Genomic DNA, 24,200 nt, shown 5'->3' with positions numbered 1-24,200 from the left:
TGTGCTCTTCCACGGCAAAATGTGTTGACCAGGGATGATTGACTAATCTAACATTCTTTGGCACGAGACCCTTTTCAACCACCCCTTTTCAACCACGTTTGGCATCCCAAAAGACAGTCTAGGGGAGGATTTCTCGCCAAATAATGGCTAGGCTGCAGGCACCTCTGGGTGCCCATTCTGGGGCTAGCACAACAATGTCCGAGCAGATGGATGTCGGAAATAACACTCCGGCCGCCTCGGCAAAGGGCTCTAACTCACTCGCGACGAAAGTTACAGCTGTTCTTTCTACATCATTTTCTGATACGGAGTTCCGTGAAGCCCTCGCCCTGATTGACCAGCAAGAATTTGCAAACGATGCGAAAAATCGGAGACAGATCAGGATCAACCTTCACAAAGACGTTATAGACAGCAATGGGACCATAATTGACAACTTTGGCCGGGTTTCAGAGGTAAGTTTCCCCCCAATCATTACACGATTCATACATTGACCGATTGCAATGAATAAAGCAACTGCATCGCGTTAGACTCATACTCGAAAAACTGAAAACAGAGTATGAGAGCATCAAGACTCAGGTAGCCCTAGCTCAATCAGAAACGTCACCTACTCTCCGCGAAGCCGCATCTCTATTAGAAAAACGTGAAGAAGTTTTTGTAAAGCAGCGCGTCTTATCAGCGTTTAAGGAGTATTTTCTTTTGACTGAACCAGAGCTCGTGGCATTGACATCAACCGCCGAGCCCGTCGACGAGCGGTTTTTCGACGCTCTGTCCAAGGCAAGAAAGATCAGTAAGGACTGTGAGATCCTACTTGGGCTTCAGGAGCAGACATTTGGTTTAGATTTAATGGAACAAACATCTAAACATCTCAATTTCGGGTTTCAGAAATTATACAAATGGACTCAAAGAGAGTTCAAGACACTGAACCTTGAGAATCCACATATGAACACATCTATTCGACAAGCTCTCAGAGTCTTGGCAGAGCGGCCATCTCTTTTTCAAAACTGTCTCAGTTTCTTCGCAGAAGCCAGAGAGCGCATTCTTTCAGAAGCGTTCCATACCGCTCTGACTGGCACAACTTCGTCCGGCATTGATGATGCTTCCGTTAAACCGATTGATGTTGCAGCACATGACATGTTGCGTTACGTGGGAGACATGTTAGCATGGGTGCACTCAGCTACCGTAAGCGAGCGTGAAGCTCTCGAGATCCTATTCATCTCTGAGGGTGAAGAGCTTGCCAAGGGTCTAAAAGAAGGGAGGGATGCCGAGGTTTGGCGCCTAGTTACAGACGACGAGGGAAAAGATAGCGAGTTCAATGCCCTTGCGGCCCTCAATGACCTAGTCGACAGAGACGTCGCTGGAGTCACGAGGTTGATTCGCCAGCGCGTGGAACAAGTAGTTCAGGCGAACGAGGAGATTTTACCGGCATACAAACTTGCAACCCTCCTTAGCTTCTACGGCCTGACGTTTGAAAAGCTGCTCGGGCCAGCTTCGTTTCTCTCCGAGTGTATCCACAGCTTAGAGATGCAGGCGTTTCGGCAGTTCCGATCCTTGCTCAAAGATAATATCGCTATCATGCAGACGGACTCTGAAAATATCCCTGTGGATCTTGCGCCGCCTCTGTTCTTCAGTCGTGCGTTAGATCAGCTCGATGCCATTATGCATACTTACGACTCATCACTATCGTCGACCGACTTTCGCGGAAACGAGGTTGAAAGTGTGCTTGCGGACGCACTCGAGCCATTCATGTCTGCGTGTGATATCATGGCAAAGTCGATGATATCGCTGAAGGCGGCAATCTTTGCTGTCAATTTCAACCTTGCTGCCTACAAATGTCTTGCCAAGTTCGAATTCACAAAGAAACGAGCAGAAAGAATTCGCATCGATATCCGAGAAGCATCAACAGGGATTGTACAAAGTCAATACAAGTTCTTCCGTGTTCAATCTGGTTTAGAATCTTTGTTCAACAACATTAATGATTCTCAGGATGCGGGCGGCTGTTGTCTAGACGGCGACACACTGACCAAAGCCAGTCAGCAACTGGATGAGTTTCTACCGTCCGCCCTAATGGATGCAATCGATAGGGTCAAGTGTGTGCAAGACACAGTACTGGCCCGCCAAATGACTGAAGAAGCCGCAGATTTGTTCTGCAAGGATTTTGAGAAACTCGAGCAGGAGATCGACAATCGGGATGCCAACAGAGCGGCCAATGACGCGGGCTTTTTGCGATTACAATTTCCTCGTACATCAGCAGAAATACGCGTTTTGCTATCCTGAAAATAATCGACTGTATCGTTCTGCGGGCGTACTTCTTTACTAATGGTAAATTTAAGGGGGACACAGGCCTCTATTGGAATATCATGACTCTTTAGTAGTGCGGTATTATTATCATTAAGCTTAGCCGCCTGATCAAACCATTACAACCCAAATTGTATAGATTTGCGCTTGCCTGTGGTACTTGCATTGTTTCGGACGTTCATAATGCATACAACCTCACACCATGGTAAAAATCAAATATCCCACTGCATTGGCATTTTTTTTTGGGTCTAATTACCCTTGCAAATCCGAGGCGTCCAACTTTGAAGAACTTATGTATGTACTTGTATTATGCCCAGATCTTGTAGTGCTCAAGATGGCCCGCATGGGAGAATGTGGATCCTGGATGCCCGTTTTCCAATACGGAGTAACTACTCCGTACTCCGTATCCGATCTTTTGAGATTGTCGAGGGGTACTGTAGTCCAACTCGATGTTCAACACCCTAAACTCTGCCTTACGTCACTGGAACCACAGCCCCGGTCTTGGATCGTTGCTGGCACGGAGGCTATGCTAGCGTCAACAACCAAAGGCTCTGCTAAACCACACCCGTTTCTTGTCCAGTGCTCAAAGCATAGCATTTCTTCACTTTCCCAATTAACATTCAACGACAGCGATACAGAAGTTCCCGAGACCACGGCGCTCGCATCAGAGGAACTAACGAGGAGGGCCGTTGAAATCCCAACCAATCTCTTCCTGTACAACAAACGTAGCCAAAGCCCTAGGTCGGCAGAGCCTTTACTCTCTAGGCTAGCATGCCATCAAATTCAGTGCCATGTTGAGAAATAAGGTCTTCACGGCGCTCCAGAAGACTTATGACGACAGCTATCTGAGTTGCTCGACAGCTGTCTACTATGAGAGCCAGGTGCGTCATCCGAATTTCCCATTTTTGCGCGTCCGTCACAAACGTCAGCCCGGGTCCGCATTCAATCAGCTAACAAAGAACTTTTCACCAGGGTGACGAGCTAGAGGCAATGCGCCATTGGAGGCATGCACTCGAGCAAATTTACGAACACCGAGCTACCAAGTCCGTTCCAGGCTACGGGCCTCAAACGGATACTGAAAAGGCATTGGTGGAAGCATTAAATCAGTTGGAGCTGCAATGCAAAGAAAGGATTGATCTCCTAGAAGCTCTACGTGTTTCTCGTCAAGAAGGCTCGCCTCTGCCACCAGCGACTGGTACTTCCAAGGCTTCGACACCGTATGAAGACAGAAATATGAACCGTCCAAAAGGCTCCATTGGACAAGGCACCATTCCTGCCGTAACATACTCGGAACTCTCTCGACCCACACTTCCTAGCCGACCGGCCTTACCTCCTCGAACATCGTCGGAACAAGCGACTACTTCAATGTCAAACGGAGGCAACCAGAATGTGGAAGCAAATTTCCGTCTTGGCACAAATTCAAGGTCATCGTCACCAAATCTTCCCGGTAGGACGGATAAGACATTACGTTCCAGTAGCCCAGAAAAACATACTATGAGAACAACCCTCCGTTCCGGTAGAACGAATGACAAACCCAGCAAACCGATTCGGCGTTCGCCAAAGCCCGCCGCAGAGGGACCAAGTAAAGCAGCAACATTGGCATGGAGTGCTCTCGGATCGCGAGAACGACCGTATAAAATACCCGCTTCTGATAGCAGTTCATCGACCCCTCATTTAACTGCTCGGGTCGCTTCAGATCAGACAAAGCCTGTACCATCACCTTTGCAATGGGACAGTCACTCCAGACGACTGGTAACACAGCGAGATACAGAAACTTGCCTCAACGGATTGCAATCCATTGGTGCATCTAGACATTCCGGAGAGTATCCGCGGTCCAAGTCCTCCTTGCTATCCGTTTCCGCCGCCTCCAGCGCTCTGAACGCATCGTCATGCCAAGAGACACACTTTTCAGATCCAACATTGAACAAAACAGAACGTATTTCGCCCGCACGTGCGGCTGCAACTATCGGTCAATCCGCAAGAATCTCGAGGGGCGAGCAGGCTACCAACCCATCTTCCGCTGATGACCCAGAAGAGACCGCAGAGAAAAGGAACTTCTCCGACAGTGCAATACGACGCAAAGAAGTGGTCAAGAGAAAGGTTCAGCCGTCTTACCCAACGTCCAAAAACAGGGTCCCAAGTCATGGGAACGTATCTCGTCAAGATAAACAACAAGTAAAGGACCGCGGCTCAAGCGATTCCGATAGCCCTGCAGCCGATTCGCTCTCCAAGCCTAGACAGACCAAGCGAAAAGACCCCCTGGTAGATCATAATGCACAGTCACAATCATTTGAGGATTTAGATTCGGACGATGACTCCACAGCGAAGGCCTGGGGAAAGAGGAAGGCCGCCATTCTTAAGCATCTGCCATCTGGTATTGATGAAGGAGCGGCGAAGCAAATTCTTAACGATATTGTCGTGCAAGGAGACGAGGTACATTGGGGAGATATCGCTGGGCTAGAAATTGCTAAGAATGCTCTTAGAGAAACAGTTGTCTATCCCTTCCTTCGACCAGATTTGTTTATGGGACTGCGCGAGCCGGCCAGGGGTATGCTTTTATTTGGACCTCCGGGGACGGGCAAGACTATGCTGGCACGAGCCGTGGCCACCGAGTCGAAATCCACATTTTTTTCTATTTCGGCCAGCAGCTTGACGAGCAAATACCTTGGAGAATCGGAGAAGCTAGTCCGTGCTCTGTTTGGCCTTGCAAGAGCTCTAGCTCCCAGCATTATATTTGTCGACGAGATCGATTCTCTTCTATCGCAAAGATCTGGGTCAGGAGAACATGAGGCTACAAGGCGGATCAAAACAGAGTTTCTGATACAATGGAGTGATTTGCAACGCGCAGCTGCTGGAAGAGAAGCTACAGAAAAAGATAAAGAGCGAGGAGATGCAAACAGAGTTCTTGTTCTTGCCGCAACTAACCTTCCTTGGGCGATTGACGAAGCAGCCAGGCGTAGATTCGTTCGACGACAGTACATTCCACTGCCAGAGCCACGGACCAGGGAAACGCAACTACGAACGCTGCTAGGACAACAAAAGCACGGCCTTTCTGAATCAGATATAGAGATACTTGTTAGGCTGACAGACGGTAAGTTGGGTGCAAAAGTACTTCCACTGTTACTCAAATTCCGCGTTCTCTTTCTGAAATGTGGTTAACCAAGACACGAGCTCATACATCTTGTTGACTTATCATTTCAGGATTTTCGGGCTCAGATATTACTGCTTTAGCAAAGGATGCCGCAATGGGGCCACTTCGGTCACTTGGTGAAGCATTACTTCACATGACTATGGATGACATTCGACCTATTCTACTAGTAGACTTTGAAGCAAGTCTAAGCACAATACGACCCAGCGTGAGCAAGGCTGGGCTGAAGGAGTATGAAGATTGGGCTAAGGAATTCGGAGAAAGGGGAGGCTAGACAAGGATTCTCAAAACTTCGAGAATGTGCATGACAAGCTGAATTTTGTATAGTCACTAACTCGATCCAGCCACATACTTCACTATCATTTCAAATGCAATGCGCAGGCTGATTGTGATCAGGAGACAAAAGCTTCAAAGGTTCAATTCGCGGCATAAAGTACAAGTATTATATCTTACAACGTCGTATAGATTGGTTCCAGTCGTATTACTATTCCATCCACTTTGTCAGCCCAGCTCACAAATACAGTGCTTTTTGCTTGCGTATCAATCACTCATAATGCGTTGAACACCTGCCTCAGACCAAGGCCAATAATTTCCGCTTTCTTCTCGTAAGCTCCACGGTAACGGAGTCTTGTCTTAGTATAGTGCATTGCATATATATATGATGCAAACGATGCTAGAGTCACGTCGATAGTGCTCCATTCCCAAGTGCCCTCACGCATGACCTCACACTCTAACTGTTTGTCCTCGACAGCCTCCGTTCGGCTTTCGCTGCCTTTTTTGTCTCCCGATCCTCTATTCGTTCTTCTAGCGTTGGAACGGGCGGTCGCTCGTTGATAGGAGCACCAAAAGGGGCAATGATATGTTTCACAACGTGTCGTTTATGCCGTGAAGTCGGCCAGCCAGGCACAATCGACACAACATCTCCTGTTCGCAGTGACGAGTTGGGATCGTGTACAAGATAATGTTTCGGATCAGGGAACCACTGAAGCAGCCGCCAGTTAGCCCAATATTGAAGGATGCTATGGACAACAGTGTAGCTTCTCCAAGCTAAAACCCACCATAGGCAACAAGACTAAGACTTACTTTGTTCACGACTTTGTTCCACTTTTGGCCGCCTACTCGGACTTTGACAGTCTTTTGCATTAAGCCGGCAGATACTACTACACCGTGAAGTTCGTGGGCCACACGGCGTGCAGCTTTCGCAACTTGAGAAGACATCCTAGCATACGGCGACAAGTATCACCCTCATGAAGTAAAGTTCTTGTCGTGTTCGACTATGCAACCTACTTCCGGACTTCCAATATGGCCGCCGCAATGAAGTGAGGTAATACGGATCTTTGAGGTCTGCAGTATTCGAGTACAGAGGTAAATTCAGTGGGTCAAGTGATAAACATGTAAAGCAGGAGACCTGTAAAATGTTAGCAAGGGACTTTTTTGCCGCATCCCTGAACTATGATTTGTGTCACCGCTTGCCAAATACACTTGCTTACTCGGCATTATTACGTAATTCCAGGCCAGACTTGGTAGTTTCGGAAGCGGGGGTTGCTTAACGTCTGCTTGACTTACTTAGGTAAGTGCCTACGAGGTATGTACCTCATGTGCAGTGGGGCAAATTGACGACAAAAGATTCTCGTGGAAACCCGCCATCTTTTATCTTCCACAGCACACGTGTCCCAGGAACTGAAAGGACCCGTGAGCAGGGCCTCTTTTCTACGCAACGTGGTCAATTACATGGTACTGCATAGCTGAATTAGCTAGCTGTGAATCTATCTCACCGCTTCTCACCTCGCCAGGGTCACCACTAAACATCATGTCATCACCGGATCGCCGCACTGGGGTGAAACGACCTAGTAAGAAAGGCCCTACAATGGCTTTCCCTAAGCCTCCATCCCCCTGTATACATCCTCACCGGGCAGAAGACTAACCTTACCCTGTGTTCTCACGAAGCAGGGACACAATCGTTACCTCCCCCGGCATTGCCTCAGTTGGTCGCGGAGCAACACACTGCCATACCACCAACGGATAAGGACTCTCAGCGACTGATAGTTGTGCTATCAAATGCAAGTCTCGAAACATATAAAGCATCTCATGGCGGTAGTAGCAGAACCGGCGTTCATCGTGAGGACAAATATTCATTGCTCAATAGCGACGAGCATATAGGCGTCATGCGGAAGATGAATCGTGATATCAGCGATGCTCGTCCGGACATCACACATCAGGTCACATCCCTCCTCTGTTGGGTGAATTTTTTACTCGACTGTGCTGACTTTTACTTGCAGTGCCTGTTGACTTTGCTAGATTCGCCCATCAACAAGGCCGGTAAATTGCAGATTTACATTCACACAGCAAAGGGAGTGTTGATCGAAGTGTCTCCTTCTGTGCGAATCCCCAGAACATTCAAGCGATTTGCCGGCCTCATGGTTCAGCTACTTCACCGTTTGTCGATCCGATCCACCAACTCGAATGAAAAGTTGCTTCGAGTGATTCAGAACCCAATCACTGACCACCTCCCCCCGAATTGCCGCAAAGTGACGCTCAGCTTTGATGCTCCACTGGTTCGCGTCCGTGAGTATATGGAAACAATCGGATCGAAGGAGAGTATTTGTGTATTTGTCGGGGCCATGGCAAAAGGCTCGGACACATTTGCAGACTCGATTGTGGACGAGAAGATATCTATCAGCAACTATTCACTATCAGCCAGCGTGGCGTGCAGCAAATTCTGCCATGCAGCGGAGGATGTATGGGACGTTCTTTGAGCTTGCCAATTTTCTGCAAAAGTAAAGAACAGGACTTGGCATATGTGAAATTGTACGGTACGGCCAAGGCGACAACCTGTATGGTCATCCTGCAGTGATACAACATCGCCGCACGGTGTGACACGTCTGGCAGACACTTGGTTCGCCTGGACTTGGCGCCGTCTCTTGTTTCTACAACCAAAACACGGATGCGTTCAGGGGACAGGTCCAAGGCTCTTTCAACGTCTTGAAGGAGCAATTTCCCAATGCCGTTGCTCAGTTGGTTCTTATGGTGACATATTCTACCAACGGATCAGTATCAAGCGAATCCTGCTCGATGGCGCTTGTTCGAGGTCGTCATGATAGAGGGTTTGTCCACGTTGTCGAGCAACCATAATATCCGCCGGGCCAGGATAGTCCTTTCACCAAAAGGGATTGTGGTAATTGACTTCGGGGCTTAGGACTTAAGTATCGTCAATCCGGCTGTGCGGATTTTTGTTTGAAGCATTCTTCCTACATCGTAAGTCATTATTCTAGGATATACAATCGAAATATGTTGTTATTTGAAGGCGCTTTATCGACCGCATACACACCATCATAAAGCCATTGACAAGTATGTGCGTGAATACGTTTAGTCCTGATTTATGAGCCAGACAAGTATTGGTGCATATGTGCCGCAGGACAATACAACTGCAGTTCCCAGCCAAAAACAATAATGAAAGCGAAGCCATGCAGAAACAACCCATACTTCAGACCGCCTTTTCCGTCAACCAATACCATTACAACAGTCGCAACGGCTTTTGAGTGCCCTGCATTGGACCCAGAGCCAGCACACAACAAGGAGTTGATAAACGGTCACGATGGTCCCATGCCTGTGTGAGCGAAGCCTATGGGCTCCAATGGCTGTGTGGGTGTCACCATGTAACACGACTTATCATAACAGTTGTTGTGCTGCAAGTGGTCAATCAGCGTTTCATGGTTGCCACTTCGCTACATACGGTCGGCAACTGTTAGGCCGCGATACATTAGGTACATGCAGGTATGACAGGGAAGTCATATTGCACAGGCTGGCCAAGATACGGAGTGCCTGCCTGGATAATGCAGACATCTTGAATGTGCTAATTATTGTATGCCTAATCGTAGGTAGCTCTCAGGCATGAGTCTCAGTACTCGAGCCGTCGAATCCAGCCAATCCTACCTGCAGCACCTGCAGTGCAACTAGTATGCGATGACAATTTTCAAGTGGAGCGGCCTGTACTCCCGTTTCCTCCTTCCCTTTTTAAGGCCCCTCTTTGCTTTCTCTTTCCAAGCTCCGTGATAAATAAGACTGCGTGGTGGGCCTCAAAGGTTATTGAGTATGGTGTTACCTGTTGTCGAAGTCTCCCACCTCCCGTCATCTTCATCGTACTTTGCAGCAATCCTCCAACCCCTTGGACTCGTGTATATCAGTTCTGACGATATATCACACCCAGCTCCCCTGTCAGTGGTGTTTGGTACACCGACACGCCCGGTTCTTGAAATCAGGCAAGTCTTGTCACCCGGCGACGTACACCGACCAGTCCATCTTGTATTCACAGCGCCAACAAGATCTGCTGTAGCCAACTTCTATCAACGTGGTATCCAAGCGAACCCGTCACAGACACTCCTGCTACAAGGATCGACTGATCGTGATACCCTGCCCAATACTGGCTGCATGAGAGCAACTGTCATTGACATGGACGGCAACAGGATAGAAGCTGTGTATCTTGGTCAACAGTCCTTGGATGACACAGCGAAGAAGAGCACCCGTAATGGTGGGCAAACTTGGACAGGCTTGATCGACCATGGTTTAAAGTACGGTCAAGGTGCCTCTACACCCGTGGTGAGCGCTCGGGTCTTTTCCCAGCGTGAACCATGTGGGCAACAGTCGAGTGAATCATCACATCGGACAACTCATGAGTTCTCACGAACTTTCTCGGAAAAGGATTCACTCAACTCGAAATCTTTGCAGTCCACGAATACACAAGCTGGGGAGTCACAAGGAGTATCAGGCACAATCAACACATCTACTGTTGTTGGTACACTTCTGGGTTTAGCTGCTGGCGCTATCCTCACTTACGGAATAGTTTCCAGCGACAAGCACGAAGCTACACATAATCATGCCGACAGTTCACCGGCCTCGTCACAAAAGGTCAAATCAGGTCCAAGGTTTCCTGGAGCGGGAAATCATGGAGATGGAGGGCCTGGTTTCTCGAGTAGAGATATGCCAGTGAAGGCAACTGCCTTCCAATATGACCTCCCGCACCGAAGTCCATGGAGTCGGCAATTGGGGGGATATGAAGCTCGGGTCACGCGGAGGCCTCCGCCGGTTCAATCGTCGGATGCAGGTGTAGGCCAGGTCAGGCCGCAAGCCTTGCGCGACATCAAAAGCATTAATCTCCCTATGGCGCCTGGGGAGAGAGGAGTTGAACGTCGACAAGTTGTAGCAGATACCAACTGGAATGGAGGAGACCTGAATGATGTTTGGGTTGGTGATGCTACACCGCCGCCGATTGTTGACTGTGGTTCAACCCGTCTTTCCTCGGCCAAGCGTAATACAGGTTCTCTGGTGGTGCCATCGGTCGCATCGCGACCGTTATCGAAAATGCCACGGCAAGTCATCCCATCACGAGCCTCAACAGCAGCATTCGATCCTGAGCGAGAAACCTTTGTGTCCGCTAGGTCTCGCGTGTCTTCTTCGCCCGTCGACCAGACGCCACGGCATATGAACCCCGTACCGGCGACAGTCGAGCCCTTTAGCCGTGCCCAATGGATGCCCTCGTCTATGAGTCATGTCTCCGCCAGCCGTATCCCCCTACCCGAGACTATCGTGAACAGTGGTGTTTCTGCGAGGGAAGTTCCCTTGCCTGCCAGCGGTGTGGGGAGCAGCTGTGCTGACTGGGGGGACGATAACGATAGCATAGCACCCAGCGATAGCATCAGTTGCGTGGGAGCAGGGAGGAGACGCGGTGTTTAAAAGCATGGGGCTGGTGCTAGTTCTTTTTCTGAGCTGGAATTGCAAAATGACATTCTCTCTCTCTCGTTGTCCTTTGCCACCACTGTAATATAGGCCACAGCTCGAGTGCGAAGAACAGAGTACACCACTATACTAGCTGGCTCACTGTTAACTGTTAACTTTTGACTGTTAACTGTTCACGCCGATGCTGCCTGGAGCCGCGACCCTGCTTAAAGTCATTGGATCTGGTAGTACTAGTATAGTAGTATTCACGTACTTAAGTAGTTTGTACGGAGTACATAGTACTAGCTGCACAGTTAGCAGGTTTGCGGAGGTCCGATGGTCGGCCCCCCCGCCAGGGTCGCCCCACCAATAGTAAATACTAGACGAATTCAACTTCGATCAGAGGCAACTCTGACCTAAATGCTAATTTCGGTCAAAACATAACTAAGGCGGCAGTTTATCCCAGGACATGACCAACGTACAGCCGCATACATATTACCGGTAAAACACGCATAGCTGCGAGGATATCCCCAGCCCTCTACTGCCATCATGTCACCTCTTGCCCTGGGCGAATCCATTCCCCAGGACACAGCTCATGTGAGTTCTGCCCATAGAGAGCCCAAAACATTACAGAAAAGACTGACGCATAGCGCATAGGCTGTCAGCGTGTCACTGCCCACATGGAAATCCAATATTGGTTACGAAGAAGGCGAAAAGTGGGTTGTCGAGAAGATGGCGACTGGCTATCCCAGGTACAAGCTATATTGACTCTCCCGCATGGCTCGACTGTTCCTAACAACGCAATGGCACAAGGTTCTTCATCCATAAAAGTATTCAGGCACTTGCCTCAGATATTGTATCAGACTATGGCTTAAGTGACCAGCAGGCAATGCTGTTTCCGACTCCAGCAGCCGCACAACGCTGCATTAACTTTGTCACCAACGCAGAGCCCAGCTATCTACAGAAAATCAATCTTGTCGAGCTGGCTCTGGATATGTCCAAAACTCTATCACCGTTGCTGAAGAAGCTTGCTCCAACAGTATCTGCTATCCTGTTGCCCAAGGCAGCTTTTCCCATAGCAAAACAGTATTGGCAACACACAGGAGATGGTGTTTCAAGCCGCCGCGCCGAGTTTTGTCACAGCTTGCTGAGAGATGGTCTGCTTATTCCAACCAACTCAACTCAAATATCAAGCGAAGCATCACCATGGGCGATCCGAGGACCCAAAAGATACCAACGAACAGGGAATAATGGTAATTCAAAGGATACGGGAAGCTACAACTACGAGGAGTCTTTGGAAAGCTCTCGTTTCCTGGAAGAAAGATTTGGGAGGAACTTAGACCTTGCATTTGTGGAACGTGCTAAATCTGCTATCCGAAGACGAATTGCCGGGTGTCTAGTACAAGACATGGATTCCTTACCTGTCATGGCTTCGAATTCACGGGGTTTGCAGAATTTACACGAGGACGATGTGTATCTATTTCCAGCGGGAATGAATGCCATCTACAATGCTCACCGGGCTCTTCTCTATGCCAGGGGTCAAATGAAAAGCGTCAATTTTGGATTTCCCTACGTTGACACGCTGAAAATTTTGCAGAAGTTTGGTCCGGGGTGTGAGTTCTTCGGCCATGCCTCATCTGCCGACCTGGACAAATTTGAGGAGCTCCTGAGAACTGGTCATCGTTTCCTGGCGCTATTTTGCGAATTCCCAGGAAATCCTCTCTTGATATGTCCAGATCTACAACGGATTCGTCGCCTAGCAGATGAGTTCGATTTTGCAATCGTTGTAGATGAAACCATTGGGACTTTCGCCAATATCAACGTTCTGCCAGCTGCCGACATTGTCGTAAGCAGCCTGACGAAGATATTCTCCGGCGATTCTAACGTGATGGGAGGGAGTGCCATATTGAACCCTAACAGTCGGTTCTACGGGCAAATTAAAAAGGCTATGAACTACATATACGAAGACACATATTGGCCAGAGGATGCAATTTTCATGGAGAGGAACAGTCGAGATTTTTTCAACAGAGTGGACCGTATAAACACAAATGCGGAAGCTATTTGTGCTACTCTGCAACAACATGCAAGCGTCAAGGACATTTTCTACCCCAAGTGCAACCCGTCTAGGCATTACTACGACGAGTACAGGCTGCCAAACAGAGGATACGGAGGCCTACTGTCCATTGTCTTCCATTCTAGGCAACATGCAGAGGCCTTCTATGACTCCGTGGAAATTGCCAAGGGGCCTAGCCTTGGAACCAATTTTACGCTGGGTAGCCCGTACGTACTACTTGCACACTATCAAGAGCTGCCCTGGGCTGCGCAGTTTGGGGTTGCAGAGGATTTGGTTCGTATCAGTGTAGGACTAGAAGACACTGAAATGCTTCAAAATATTTTCAACAGAGCATTGAATGCGACGGAAACAATGCCGAAGACAGATTCAGATTTCAACACTTAGTCATACCATGAATTTCTTCCACCATCCAAATAACAAGTCAAATCTGGCAGATCAGATTTTTTTTTTTCTTTCATACGGATTCATTTGAGAACAGATAGGCCCGGGGAGTATGATAAGTCTTGTCTTCATCAACCAACTATATTCACTACTCAATCAGGTATGGAAGTTGTTTATGCGAAGTAGCACCCTGGAAATGATACCGTCAGTAGAAGAGGATTGAACTGCAGCTTCAACAGTGAACATACGAACAGACAACATCTGATGAGGGGATATCTTGCAACGGGAGTGGATCAATCCTAGACCTTGTTGTCGCATGATTCAATAGTGATTACAGGCGTACATCAAGTATTAGGTCATTATGACAACGCCATGCTATTATTTTAGCTACAAGACCACACAGTCATGATGTGTGTAGCCAGGTCCGTAATCCTCAATGCCTCGCTCTATCTCATTCGCTCGTTGTTTCTCCTTTACTTCTTTTGCGAAGTATTGTTTCATGTACTTTTCCAGCACACGGTCAAGATTGTCTGGTGATACAATGGAATTAGAAAATGTCTGCTGAAAAACACAACTTGGAGCAGTCTTACCTGCAGACGCGTTCATGACGACATCTGCTCGACACAACGGACAATGTCTCTCGTTTCGCCGCTGAATCTTAACCACGCATCTTATACAAAACACGTGCCCACAGTCGAGTCGCACTGGACGATATGCTACAGAGAAGCACACTGGACACAGGTAGTCATTTAATTGAGGCACAACCGTGACCAACTGCTGTGACATCTGAGCGCAAATGTCTTTAGCCATATCTCTCGATAGAAAGCTCTCAGATTGTATGGCGGATCGAAATGTCTGGGACACGCCGAGTGATGTTCTTTTGTCAAATTCTACTGGGATCTTAGCAACCCTGCCTGTGTGCGTTGCATAAGGACTTCTACCGAGGCACTCACTCTTCAGGATTTTGACTATGGCGAGTTTGTTCAGTTCCTGGAACTGAAGGTTCTTCAACAAGCTTAAGTTGAGATTAACGAACCTTGAAAAGGCCATCCGGCTCTCCCGGAGCTTGAAGTCCCTGGCAAGATGGCCCTTTTCAACCTCGGCTTGGAACCACTGCAACTGCTTCAGAGCCATTTGACTTGACCGTGTGCCATGATCTCTTTCATGAGTACCAAAAAACACTTCGGCATCCAGGTATAGCTCGAATATGCGACGCCAACGAGCAAGGTCACTTTTAGAGAACCGACTGGTTCGGCAAACAAATGAGACTTCCTTGCCTAGTTCCACCACCTCTGCAGTCATTTTCCCCTCCTCCTCTGTTTGAAGAGCGTCCAAGTTATTCACGTCACTTTGAAGCATGTCGAAAAACTCGGCATCAAAGACCAGGGGCACCTCAACCGTCTCATACATATTATGGTCGTTTCCGTCAGCCTGGCGGTCAGCATCGTGGCCAGAGGCTAGTACGGGGCTGGTTTCTGTAGACTGCGTATCTGCATGCGTGCCTGCTAGGCCCATAGGGTCAGAGCGTATTTCCGCAGCAACTCGCTCAAAGAAGCCCCGCGACGTGGGTGTCAGGGACGCATCTACGGCGACACCATCCTGCAAGTGGACGTAGACGGTAAGTTTTGGTTGAACGAAATTGGAGTTGGTCGCAGCTGGACGTGGTGACTCAGTTAGCAGGTTTGATCAAAGAACAATGTCTTCCAAAGCGAGTCGCCTTGTACCTTGACTGTGATGGATTACTTTTTAAATGGTATTGTAGTGCGACAGGAGATGTTGTGGTAGGGTCGAGTAATGCACGAAGGGTCTCGGGATCGAGGCCCAGGTCGCGTAGTTCTCGCTGCACTTTCTTGAGACATTTCTTCAGCTGACCATAAGGTATAGCTCTGGTAACCCAATGAGGAGGGAAATCTACAGCATGAGATGCAACCGTCAGTGTAACCGTGTTGCGGCAGCTGAAAACAAGATGATAGCTTGGACTCCATCAACTGTACTCTATATGGCTAGAAGAACAGGTAGAAGAGGATTCGGAGCTCGGGAGGGGAGCCTTGACGCACCTTGGTTAGCCAGAGTTTCTTTAAAGTCACGAGCGAACTTCATTTTGACGTGTCTTCATTGCGGACTGGCACAGAGTAATCGGCCGTTCCAGAGAGACTGGCGTCAGCATCACCAACTTCGGATTGTGAGTGGGGTTTGTGTGGGAGAAGCAGTTGTATGTTAGGTACTCCGTACCTAGGTATGTTCAGTGCTCGAAGTACATACTGACCATCTGATGGCGTCAGCGAACATTGAAGGTTTTTCGCCTGAAGAAGTCAACTGATCCTCCGGTGCCACATCCTGTTTGGTTAATGTCACCAGCGCCTGGTGCCACCCACCTAGCACCATCTCTTTAGTTGCCCAATGGCTCGTGGAGACTCGCTTACCTAAGTACTTAAGTAAGTAAGATAATTGTATGGCAGAAGAGGCCCCACGAGCCATTGGACAGCAAAGAGCTATCATAGTACTGCAGTGCCCAGGCACGAGGACATTTGAAAGCAGATAACACCGAACTCCTCCACTAGCTATAAGTACCTACTTAAGTACTTAAGGTACTTACTTAAGTAAGTCCATATAACTTCTCCCTATATGCCAATACATAAGTACTTAGATGATTTGGTTGCCTACTACCTAGTAGGTACTTGGAGGCGGACATGGAGTGTTCGGTGTCTCTGCTAGCTACTAGGTACCTAGTATCATCCGAGTGATCACTCGCTTACCTACGATGATTCTGAACCGGCACTTACGGGACCGTCTACGGATATTGGGATATCGTGCACTGGTTCATAATATAATCAATAAACTACTAAGTTGCAGGAAACCGACAGCCACAGCCCAATATTTGGTAGCAAAGCTACAGTTGAGCTACGAAGCTCCACTTCGCCCCGGCCCACCAGCCACCATTGCTTAGTGCTCAGTGTGGTCTTCTGTATCATAATTACTCACCCAGATGCTATTTGTGCCCTTGATTACGGCGCACGAACTCGATATCCTTGTGCAGCGACGTATCTACCACAGAAGACAAGCAAAAGCTAACTCACTGTCTTCACCTACATACCCGTCTTTATTGCTGCATTGCTGATCGCATTCAAATTATCCATACAATATATATTAGAGTTCAGATCATCGGACCTATATCCATTGAGTATAAAACTCGCACCAGCTCTCGCACGCTTGGACTGCCAAAAGAAAGAGGGCCACCAACGTAAAGCAGGATCTAGCCCAGGCTTGGCTGTGATAGCACCTTGAACCTAGCTATTTATTCTCCCTTCCAGTTGAACTAAGGGGGACGATGGGTGCCCAACAGTCTCTGCCAGGGGCTCAAAGTGAAAACTCAACCTCGAATCCCTCCAAGATCTGCTACTATGAGCTTATAGGGGTTGATACAGATGCTACAGACGCCGAGTGTGTATAATCATAATTCAGATGCTTTTGAATGATGAGACCTTACTGACTGTTTGCCAGGATCAAGAAGGCATATCGAAAGAAGGCTCTTGAGCTTCACCCTGACCGCAATCTTAATAATGTCCAAGAGGCAACGAGGAACTTCGCAGAGATTCAAGCAGCATACGAAGTTTTATCTGATCCTCAGGAACGGGCCTGGTATGACTCACATCGCGATTCGATTCTAGCCGGCAATGACTTTGCGGGGGACGATACCGAACCCGCTACATTTCGTAACGTCCGCCTTACCACAACGGAAGAAATATTCAGCTTAATACGTCGGTTCAATGCCACAATACCCTTTAATGATGAGCCTACTGGATTTTTTGGTGTCTCCAGGGAAACGTTTGAACACCTAGCTCTCGAGGAGGAAACCGCCGCAGAAATTGGGCAGATAGACCATTCTTACTACCCAACTTTCGGGTCCTCAGACGACGATTACGAGGCAGTTGTAAAAAAATTTTATGCTGCATGGTCAGGATTTTCCACCAAAAAGTCATTTTCGTGGAGAGATAAGTATCGCTTATCTGATGCTCCCGATCGACGTATACGTCGTCTTATGGAGAAGGAGAATAAAAAATGTCGAGACGATGCTATTCGTGAGTTCAATGATGCTGTTCGATTTTTGGTAACTTTTGTCCGCAAACGTGACCCTCGATACCTTCCAAATTCCCAGACGGACGCCGAGCGACAAAAGCAACTGCGAGATGCAGCTGCGGCACAAGCCGCTCGGTCGCGTGCTGCCAACCGACTGAAGTTCGAGTCATATGTGGCTCCGGAGTGGTCACGGCCGCAAGACGAACATGGACTGGATGACTATTTTTCCGATATCGAGGAGGAGGACTCCGAAGTAGAGATTTTGGAATGCGTCATCTGCAACAAGTCGTTCAAAAGTGCTCAGCAATTTGAGGCTCATGAGCGCAGCAAAAAGCACGTGAAAGCTGTTCATCACTTGGGTAAACAAATGAAGAAGGAAGGTATCGCTCTTGAACTAGACGTAGCTCCAGTTCAAGAAACAGGTCAACGCCCGACCATGGAATCAGTTGACCTATTTACCACTGAAGCTAGTCCTCAGGAGACTGACCCAACCATGTACCGACCTGCAGACGGGCGAGCCTATCAGGAAGAGCAGATTGAAGCCTCGGATTCATCGACTGACCAGCAGACCGATGAATATGCTCCAAGAGATGAAGTAGAGGAGCGCTTACGCCTCTCAGGCCCTGAAGGCTGCGATGTTGACCGCGTGGAAGACATGGCTGAAGCCCACCTTGTAGCATCGGTTCAAAGTGTCAGTCTTGATGAGGTATCAGTGTCTACTCAGGGTAAGATTGGAAAGGCAAAGGCCAAACGACAAAGGAAAATGGCTCGACAGCTAGAAGAGGCTACGGCGCAAGTACGTTGACCAGAATCCCATGCATTCATTAAGTACAAATCTAAGATGATTATAGCAACAGTGTAGTGTCTGCCACGCAGAATTCTCTTCGAGATCGAAACTCTTCGATCATATTCGCCATGAAAACCATGCAGCAACAAAGCCTAAGCTAAGCAGCCAGATTCAAGGCAAAAAAAGGGCTAAATAGATTCATCGTCACTGTGCAAGACAGACCGAAAAGCCAGTGTTTCTTTTTCCTTCAACTCGCCGTGATACCTCGTCTGTTATTCCTCGAGTCACAGTCGTTCAATAAGTTCAATACCGCCAGGTGTATCAATGTTAAGGGTCTTCAGTCCAGACCCCTTTCACGTCAAGGTATCATCCAAGCCAAAAAGAATACGTCGCCGGATACGTCAGTTATTCACTTTTGTCATGTGGAATTCCGCCATCTTCCCCATCCTCATCGCTCAAGAGCTCTACTTCATCAATAACAGATCGCCCAGTCGCGTCTCGAATTTCGTTTGCGGGATGGCAATCTGCCACGTGAATTATAGATTTGCCCTGGACATGTTTGACACATCGCTTCCACTCAACCCAATCATCTTCATTTCGAATTAGAAACCCAATCAACATACTTGGGTCCATTTCCCGAACATGAATACGTCTTAAGCGAGATGTATGGCATGAGTCCATGTCATCAATTGTATACCTCGCTACATCCGAATAGTAGGGTAAAGCTTTTCGGGTATGATGAGGGTCCAAGTAGAAAAGAAAATGGCCTTGGGAGCCAACGAAATAATGGGACGATGAGGGGCGACCACTGCACGGACAGTCAAAATTCGTAATTAAAAAGAGGGCCACCGTGACAAAGTGAGGAGATTTTTCGACTTACCCAGCTATCCCGACCGACTGGGACATCTGTACAGATGCTATGAGTGCCTCCCAATACACAGGCGTGATTTTATCAATGCCCAGTCTCGTTCCTACTAAAACCAGGGTTGGGTGGAAAACCTCTCCATCTGGTTTCGCAATTTTCATGAAGTTATCTTCATAAATATCTGGCCCATCGCCTGTGGAGTAGATTCGCAACTCTTGCTTGCGTGAATTAACCAGATCTCTGGACCAAGAGGAGTTAGTGAAGATTCACAAAGAGAAGGTCGAGTGGATAATTTACTGGATACAACGAGCAGTAGCGGAAGGACCAAACCACTCGCCTGGGTATTTACTGCAGTATTTTTCTCCGTGTCGTACAAAATTGTGAATGGAATATGGTGCTCGAGGATCATCAGCAAATAATGCAAGGAGCCGCCGCTCACGATCTGGCAGCATCCCTCGGCGCCAGTCTAATAGTCATGTCAGATGCTTTCATCAGACGAGACGAATTTTTATCATCTTCTTACCTCTTCCCAAATCCAAAACCGCCATGGCATTGGCAAGCAAGCTTTGCCCAGAACGAATCATACATCCCCAGCCGCTATCCGATGTGAAGCCGCTCTGGTCCACAAGTTGGCTCCTTATTCTCATTGACAGAGACAAAGCCGATGCTGCTTTAGGGTCCGTCGACTTCGGGATAATCTCAAAGTTTGATCGGTAGGTCATCCAAAATCGCGAAGCAAAATCATCCAAGAAGGCCGCAGGCCATCCAGCGCCAACGGGACTTGGTTCCTCATATGCGAGAGAAGATGAAAAGCTTCCAGAGTACGAATCCAGAGGCGTCCCCTCAGTATCCGTACCTACTGCTAATGGTTCTGCAGAGTTCTCTTCCTTCGAATTCGATGAAGTATCATGTTTTTTCGAAAGCGACTGGACGCTCTGGTCTTCGTGCTGAACATTCATAGGCGCATCTTGTGTGTCCTTTGCGGACAGAGAATAAACGCGGCCTAGACACCACACAGGCTGGTCTAATTGCTGATCGTTGACTGGTTCAGGGTCCCAAAACAGTTGAACGATTCGCCGGTACTTGCCGAGATCGACATTGGCAATAGCGGATTCCATGACGAATTTTCCAAGTCTTTGGTGATGATATCGAAGGTAAAGTTTGGGATGCTGATGAAAACCCGAAGTAAACGAGTGATAAACATACACCGGGTGCTTATGTCCACGATCGGGATGTCTGCTGTGCTTTCACTAGATAAGTCTGGGTGAATAAACCCCGAGGCAGAATACGTGGGCGGGGATTTTGCCAATAGTCGAGGGAAAAGTCAAGTTCCACGAGGCCTAACACACACAAGAGAATCAAGCTTCTTCTTTCTAATTGGTATGCACTCTCAGTAGCCTTAGAGTGTGCTAGTAGCGATGAGGTCTATTGAACCCCAGACGCCTTTGAATGACGGAGTTGAACCCCCGACCACGATCCCACTTTTGGCAGTGGAGGATGAGGACCGTCAGTAGAAAGAATGCCACGCGACGACAGTAGAAAAGATGACGAATAAATAATTCAGAAAGCTTAGGACTTAATGTGGGCAGCTGGATTTCTTCCTGATACGAGAACGAGGATGTGAGTCGATAAGAAGGATGTTTGAGTGCATTAGCATACTGATCAAACCACATGACGGCAGTGCAAGAGGCTGCCTGCTGGTGGGGCTGACAAACGCCCCATGAACGCACTTGCTGGCACATCGAGGCCAAGTCCGCCACCGACGACGGGTTCCATCCACAAAGATTGGTTGCACCAAGTACAATATCCCTGGTGCCATCTCTCATCTCATCTCACTACATGGTCCATTCCAGGATTCTTGATTAGTTGTGTATTTTTCTCGCTCCCAATGAGAGGGAATCTTCGACCCTTCGACTAATTGGAGAAAAATGGCGAGATCCAAAAAGAGTGGCCGACCATGGAAGGGAGGCAAAAGTTTATCAACTAAGCGCTCCGAGGCTCGGTCACATTCAGGACTTCCTGAAAATCACCATGAAATGCTAGCCATTTCAACAGGTACATCGTCACCACCCCAGCTTACAGCACTCTGTACTATGCAATTTGATTACAGGCTTAATTTAACAGAATCCATCTAGCTGCAATCACGTTGGTGGAAGAAGCTCGGCAAACGTCGTTGCATGATCATGGTCTCTGGAATGAACACGCTCAGCTCCGAAAGAATCCAGTGCATTTCGTTAGTGCTGGACGAACCGATCCCCTAAATGACCATCCGACCAAGGAGGAGTCCAGCGAATCCAATTCTAATGACAAAGAAACTATGCTGAAACTATCACTGGAAACTCAGGACGGGATGCGTAGTAGCGATCTCGTTCTTCATAATAGCCCAACTCAAAATTACGACAAATTTAACGAAGAGGGGTCGCAAACTTTTCATTTGGACATAATTGAGGATAAGACAACTAAAAACTCTCACTGCTCACACGCCGTGGTGTCGAACCAGCCTTCGTCTCCAGACAGCAGTTCTAGCGAGGAGGTCATCTTGTTCAGAGGACGAAGGGAACGGGAAGGACATGAGTTCAAAGCAAAGGAAATGCTTCGAGAGCAAGAAGTACATCACACTACCGAATCCAAACCCCCATCCCTAAGTGCGGATGAGGACTATCTCTCCACAGACTACTTGCAATCTTATAGAAGTCGTAAGCGTGGAAGGAGAAAGGGCCACACACAGTATGAAACCGGTGACGAAGATATAGTGGCTGACTATATCAACAATATGCGGGACAGCGGAGAACTAGACTGTCTCTTCGACGAAATAGGGGGCAACCAACGAGAACTTGGCGCACGCGATACTGAAGTTGTGTTCAGTTGCTCCGATTCCGATACCAAGCACAATAGACCTCAGGACACCAACAGGGCAGCAGGAAGCCAGGCACCACAGCATAAAAAACATTACTTCAAATCCATTGAAGACACTTTGCGACACACAGAAGATCCAGAGGATGAAGATGCCCTTGTCGACCTCATTGCTGCACAAGACTTGAGCTCCAGTTCCGACGTTGCTGCTGACACACAGACACCAGAGTCTAACTTCCCCGACACTCGACCTGCAAGAAGGTATGGCGCTAACAAGCAAGAGGAGTTTGATTTTATGGATTGGAGCACAGCTCATATTCGGTCAAAGAAGGGCAAAGGATATCGTACTCAAGTACCATTTAACAACGACGATTCTGACCTAGAATTACAGTTGCAGGTGGCTTGGAAGAGTGACCGGATGAGAAAAAAGGAACGTAAAAGACAACGAGAAGAACTTCGTTCATTAGGAATGCTTCAGAAAAACGCCAAGCCAGACGATCTGAGAACGAAATATCCCTCAGGCATGAGTATTGAACAAGTTGGAGAGGAGATTGAGAGATTTCTGCACAGCGGAAACGAAGTGTATGAGCCTCTTGAGAGAATTTCATACTACGGCAACAAGGCCAATGCTGATTCGATATTTACTTCCAGGCTATCTTTTCCACCAATGGACCTCCACGCCCGAAAGTTGATCCACGAGCTTGCCAACAAGTTCAACATAAAATCTAAATCAACTGGTAAAGCCGACCAGCGCCGTCCAACACTGTACCGCACAATCAGAACACTGCCATATGCCGAAATACCATTCCAAAATGCCTTGAGACAAATCCAAAGGCGCTTCCTGCCCCGACTTGATACCAAGGGTAAAAGAAATTCGAAACTATCCACAACACGGGGCCAAACCCTTGGAGCAGCAGGCTATCGTGAAGGAGAAGTGGTTGGTGCGTCCGCACCGGAACTCGGTGTAGATAACCGCGGAAGAGCCATGCTAGAGAGAATGGGTTGGAGTTGTGGGACTGCCCTCGGATCGATCGACAACAAGGGCATATTGCAACCCGTAACACAGACGATGAAGAAATCTAAGGCAGGACTGGGGTGAATTGTTAAGTCTCCCTTGCGAATGGATGTGCAGAAGTCTCACTTGTCAGAAAACCATAAGTATCATGTGCACGAATTCATTGTCGAGACCCTATTCTCGATGTTTATTGTACAACCGCGAACCCCATTGACCGTGAAGACATTGCCCCCATAAAACAAAACCATCCGTAACGCATTAATAAATCCCGAAGTTGAGGCATGTTCTGCCTGTAGGATCTCAATCATGACACCCAAATGCCACGCAAAAATAAAACAACCAGAGTTATGACCCAAAACAAGCTAATGTCAAAGCACGAAATTATTTCGTGGACGATGAGTACTTGGTGACAGCCTTGGTACCCTCTGAGACAGCGTGCTTGGCAAGTTCACCGGGTAGGATGAGCCGAACGGATGTCTGGATCTCTCGGGAAGAAATGGTTGACTTCTTATTGTAAGCCGCCAACTTGGATGCCTCAGTAGCAACGCGTTCGAAAATATCTTGGACGTAATTAGATTCAGATCATACTATGGTAGGCATGATGAATAACTAACCGTTGACGAACGAGTTCAGAATAGACATGGCACGGTTGGAAATACCGGTGTCAGGGTGGACCTGCTTCAGGACTGTCGCAAAATGCGGGTTAGAACACACGGCTTTCATCAAGGGCGGAAATGGCATACCCTTGTAGATGTAAGAACTGTAAGTTTCCTTGCGAGTCTTGGAGCGCTTCTTCTTTTCGCCAGAAGCAGCGGTCTTCTTGCCGGCGTCCTTTTTTTCGGGAGCCTTGCTGGCGGTAGCGGGAGCCTTAGAGGCGGGCTTCTTGTCGGCGGCCTTGGGGGGCATTTTGGCGGTTTCAGAAATGAGCAGGATAATTTACCAAGAAATTTTTTTGAATATGGTTGAAGGCGAGGGTTAGACAGCGGGTGGTGATGA

General features: G+C 48.1%; 11 protein-coding genes across 11 annotated transcripts; 7 read left to right on the top strand and 4 right to left on the bottom strand.

The window, feature by feature from the left end:
* Positions 1-194: 194 nt before the first annotated feature.
* On the top strand, positions 195-2,271 carry COG6 (Conserved oligomeric Golgi complex subunit 6; the record flags this gene model as incomplete). Its single annotated transcript, XM_014692103.1, has 2 exons — positions 195-449; positions 508-2,271. The coding sequence occupies 2 exons, from the start codon at positions 195-197 to the stop codon at positions 2,269-2,271; spliced, it is 2,019 nt and encodes a 672-aa protein (XP_014547589.1).
* An 812-nt stretch (positions 2,272-3,083) lies between these two features.
* On the top strand, positions 3,084-5,714 carry G6M90_00g042520 (uncharacterized protein; the record flags this gene model as incomplete). Its single annotated transcript, XM_014692102.1, has 3 exons — positions 3,084-3,173; positions 3,265-5,383; positions 5,494-5,714. 3 exons carry the CDS (start codon positions 3,084-3,086, stop codon positions 5,712-5,714), a joined length of 2,430 nt encoding a protein of 809 aa, XP_014547588.1.
* Positions 5,715-6,170: 456 nt separating this feature from the next.
* Positions 6,171-6,658, bottom strand: MRPS17 (37S ribosomal protein S17; the record flags this gene model as incomplete). Its single annotated transcript, XM_066130302.1, has 2 exons — positions 6,171-6,422; positions 6,524-6,658. 2 exons carry the CDS (start codon positions 6,656-6,658, stop codon positions 6,171-6,173), a joined length of 387 nt encoding a protein of 128 aa, XP_065986308.1.
* A 592-nt stretch (positions 6,659-7,250) lies between these two features.
* NEP1 (Ribosomal RNA small subunit methyltransferase NEP1) lies at positions 7,251-8,196 on the top strand (the record flags this gene model as incomplete). The annotated part of the gene is made up of 3 exons (XM_014692101.1): positions 7,251-7,290; positions 7,391-7,659; positions 7,720-8,196. 3 exons carry the CDS (start codon positions 7,251-7,253, stop codon positions 8,194-8,196), a joined length of 786 nt encoding a protein of 261 aa, XP_014547587.1.
* A 1,336-nt stretch (positions 8,197-9,532) lies between these two features.
* On the top strand, positions 9,533-11,170 carry G6M90_00g042490 (uncharacterized protein; the record flags this gene model as incomplete). Its single annotated transcript, XM_014692100.1, has 1 exon — positions 9,533-11,170. One exon carries the CDS (start codon positions 9,533-9,535, stop codon positions 11,168-11,170), a length of 1,638 nt encoding a protein of 545 aa, XP_014547586.1.
* Positions 11,171-11,701: 531 nt separating this feature from the next.
* On the top strand, positions 11,702-13,610 carry met-7_0 (Cystathionine gamma-synthase; the record flags this gene model as incomplete). Its single annotated transcript, XM_014692099.1, has 3 exons — positions 11,702-11,749; positions 11,810-11,904; positions 11,966-13,610. 3 exons carry the CDS (start codon positions 11,702-11,704, stop codon positions 13,608-13,610), a joined length of 1,788 nt encoding a protein of 595 aa, XP_014547585.1.
* Positions 13,611-13,994: 384 nt separating this feature from the next.
* G6M90_00g042470 (uncharacterized protein) lies at positions 13,995-15,707 on the bottom strand (the record flags this gene model as incomplete). Its single annotated transcript, XM_066130301.1, has 5 exons — positions 13,995-14,137; positions 14,198-14,497; positions 14,561-15,262; positions 15,351-15,518; positions 15,665-15,707. 5 exons carry the CDS (start codon positions 15,705-15,707, stop codon positions 13,995-13,997), a joined length of 1,356 nt encoding a protein of 451 aa, XP_065986271.1.
* Positions 15,708-16,935: 1,228 nt separating this feature from the next.
* Positions 16,936-18,489, top strand: Dnajc21 (DnaJ subfamily C member 21; the record flags this gene model as incomplete). Its single annotated transcript, XM_014692097.1, has 2 exons — positions 16,936-17,048; positions 17,109-18,489. The coding sequence occupies 2 exons, from the start codon at positions 16,936-16,938 to the stop codon at positions 18,487-18,489; spliced, it is 1,494 nt and encodes a 497-aa protein (XP_014547583.1).
* A 387-nt stretch (positions 18,490-18,876) lies between these two features.
* Positions 18,877-20,454, bottom strand: ATG4 (Cysteine protease ATG4; the record flags this gene model as incomplete). The annotated part of the gene is made up of 4 exons (XM_014692096.2): positions 18,877-19,279; positions 19,352-19,576; positions 19,634-19,802; positions 19,860-20,454. The coding sequence occupies 4 exons, from the start codon at positions 20,452-20,454 to the stop codon at positions 18,877-18,879; spliced, it is 1,392 nt and encodes a 463-aa protein (XP_014547582.2).
* Positions 20,455-21,264: 810 nt separating this feature from the next.
* SQS1 lies at positions 21,265-23,288 on the top strand (the record flags this gene model as incomplete). The annotated part of the gene is made up of 2 exons (XM_014692095.1): positions 21,265-21,391; positions 21,472-23,288. The coding sequence occupies 2 exons, from the start codon at positions 21,265-21,267 to the stop codon at positions 23,286-23,288; spliced, it is 1,944 nt and encodes a 647-aa protein (XP_014547581.1).
* Positions 23,289-23,585: 297 nt separating this feature from the next.
* On the bottom strand, positions 23,586-24,110 carry hh2b (Histone H2B; the record flags this gene model as incomplete). Its single annotated transcript, XM_014692094.1, has 3 exons — positions 23,586-23,764; positions 23,819-23,890; positions 23,948-24,110. The coding sequence occupies 3 exons, from the start codon at positions 24,108-24,110 to the stop codon at positions 23,586-23,588; spliced, it is 414 nt and encodes a 137-aa protein (XP_014547580.1).
* Positions 24,111-24,200: the final 90 nt, after the last annotated feature.

This window comes from Metarhizium brunneum, chromosome 2 (genome assembly GCF_013426205.1).
Source record: "Metarhizium brunneum chromosome 2, complete sequence".
Taxonomy (NCBI): Eukaryota; Fungi; Ascomycota; class Sordariomycetes; order Hypocreales; family Clavicipitaceae; genus Metarhizium; species Metarhizium brunneum.
This window is presented reverse-complemented; position numbering and strand designations above follow the sequence as displayed.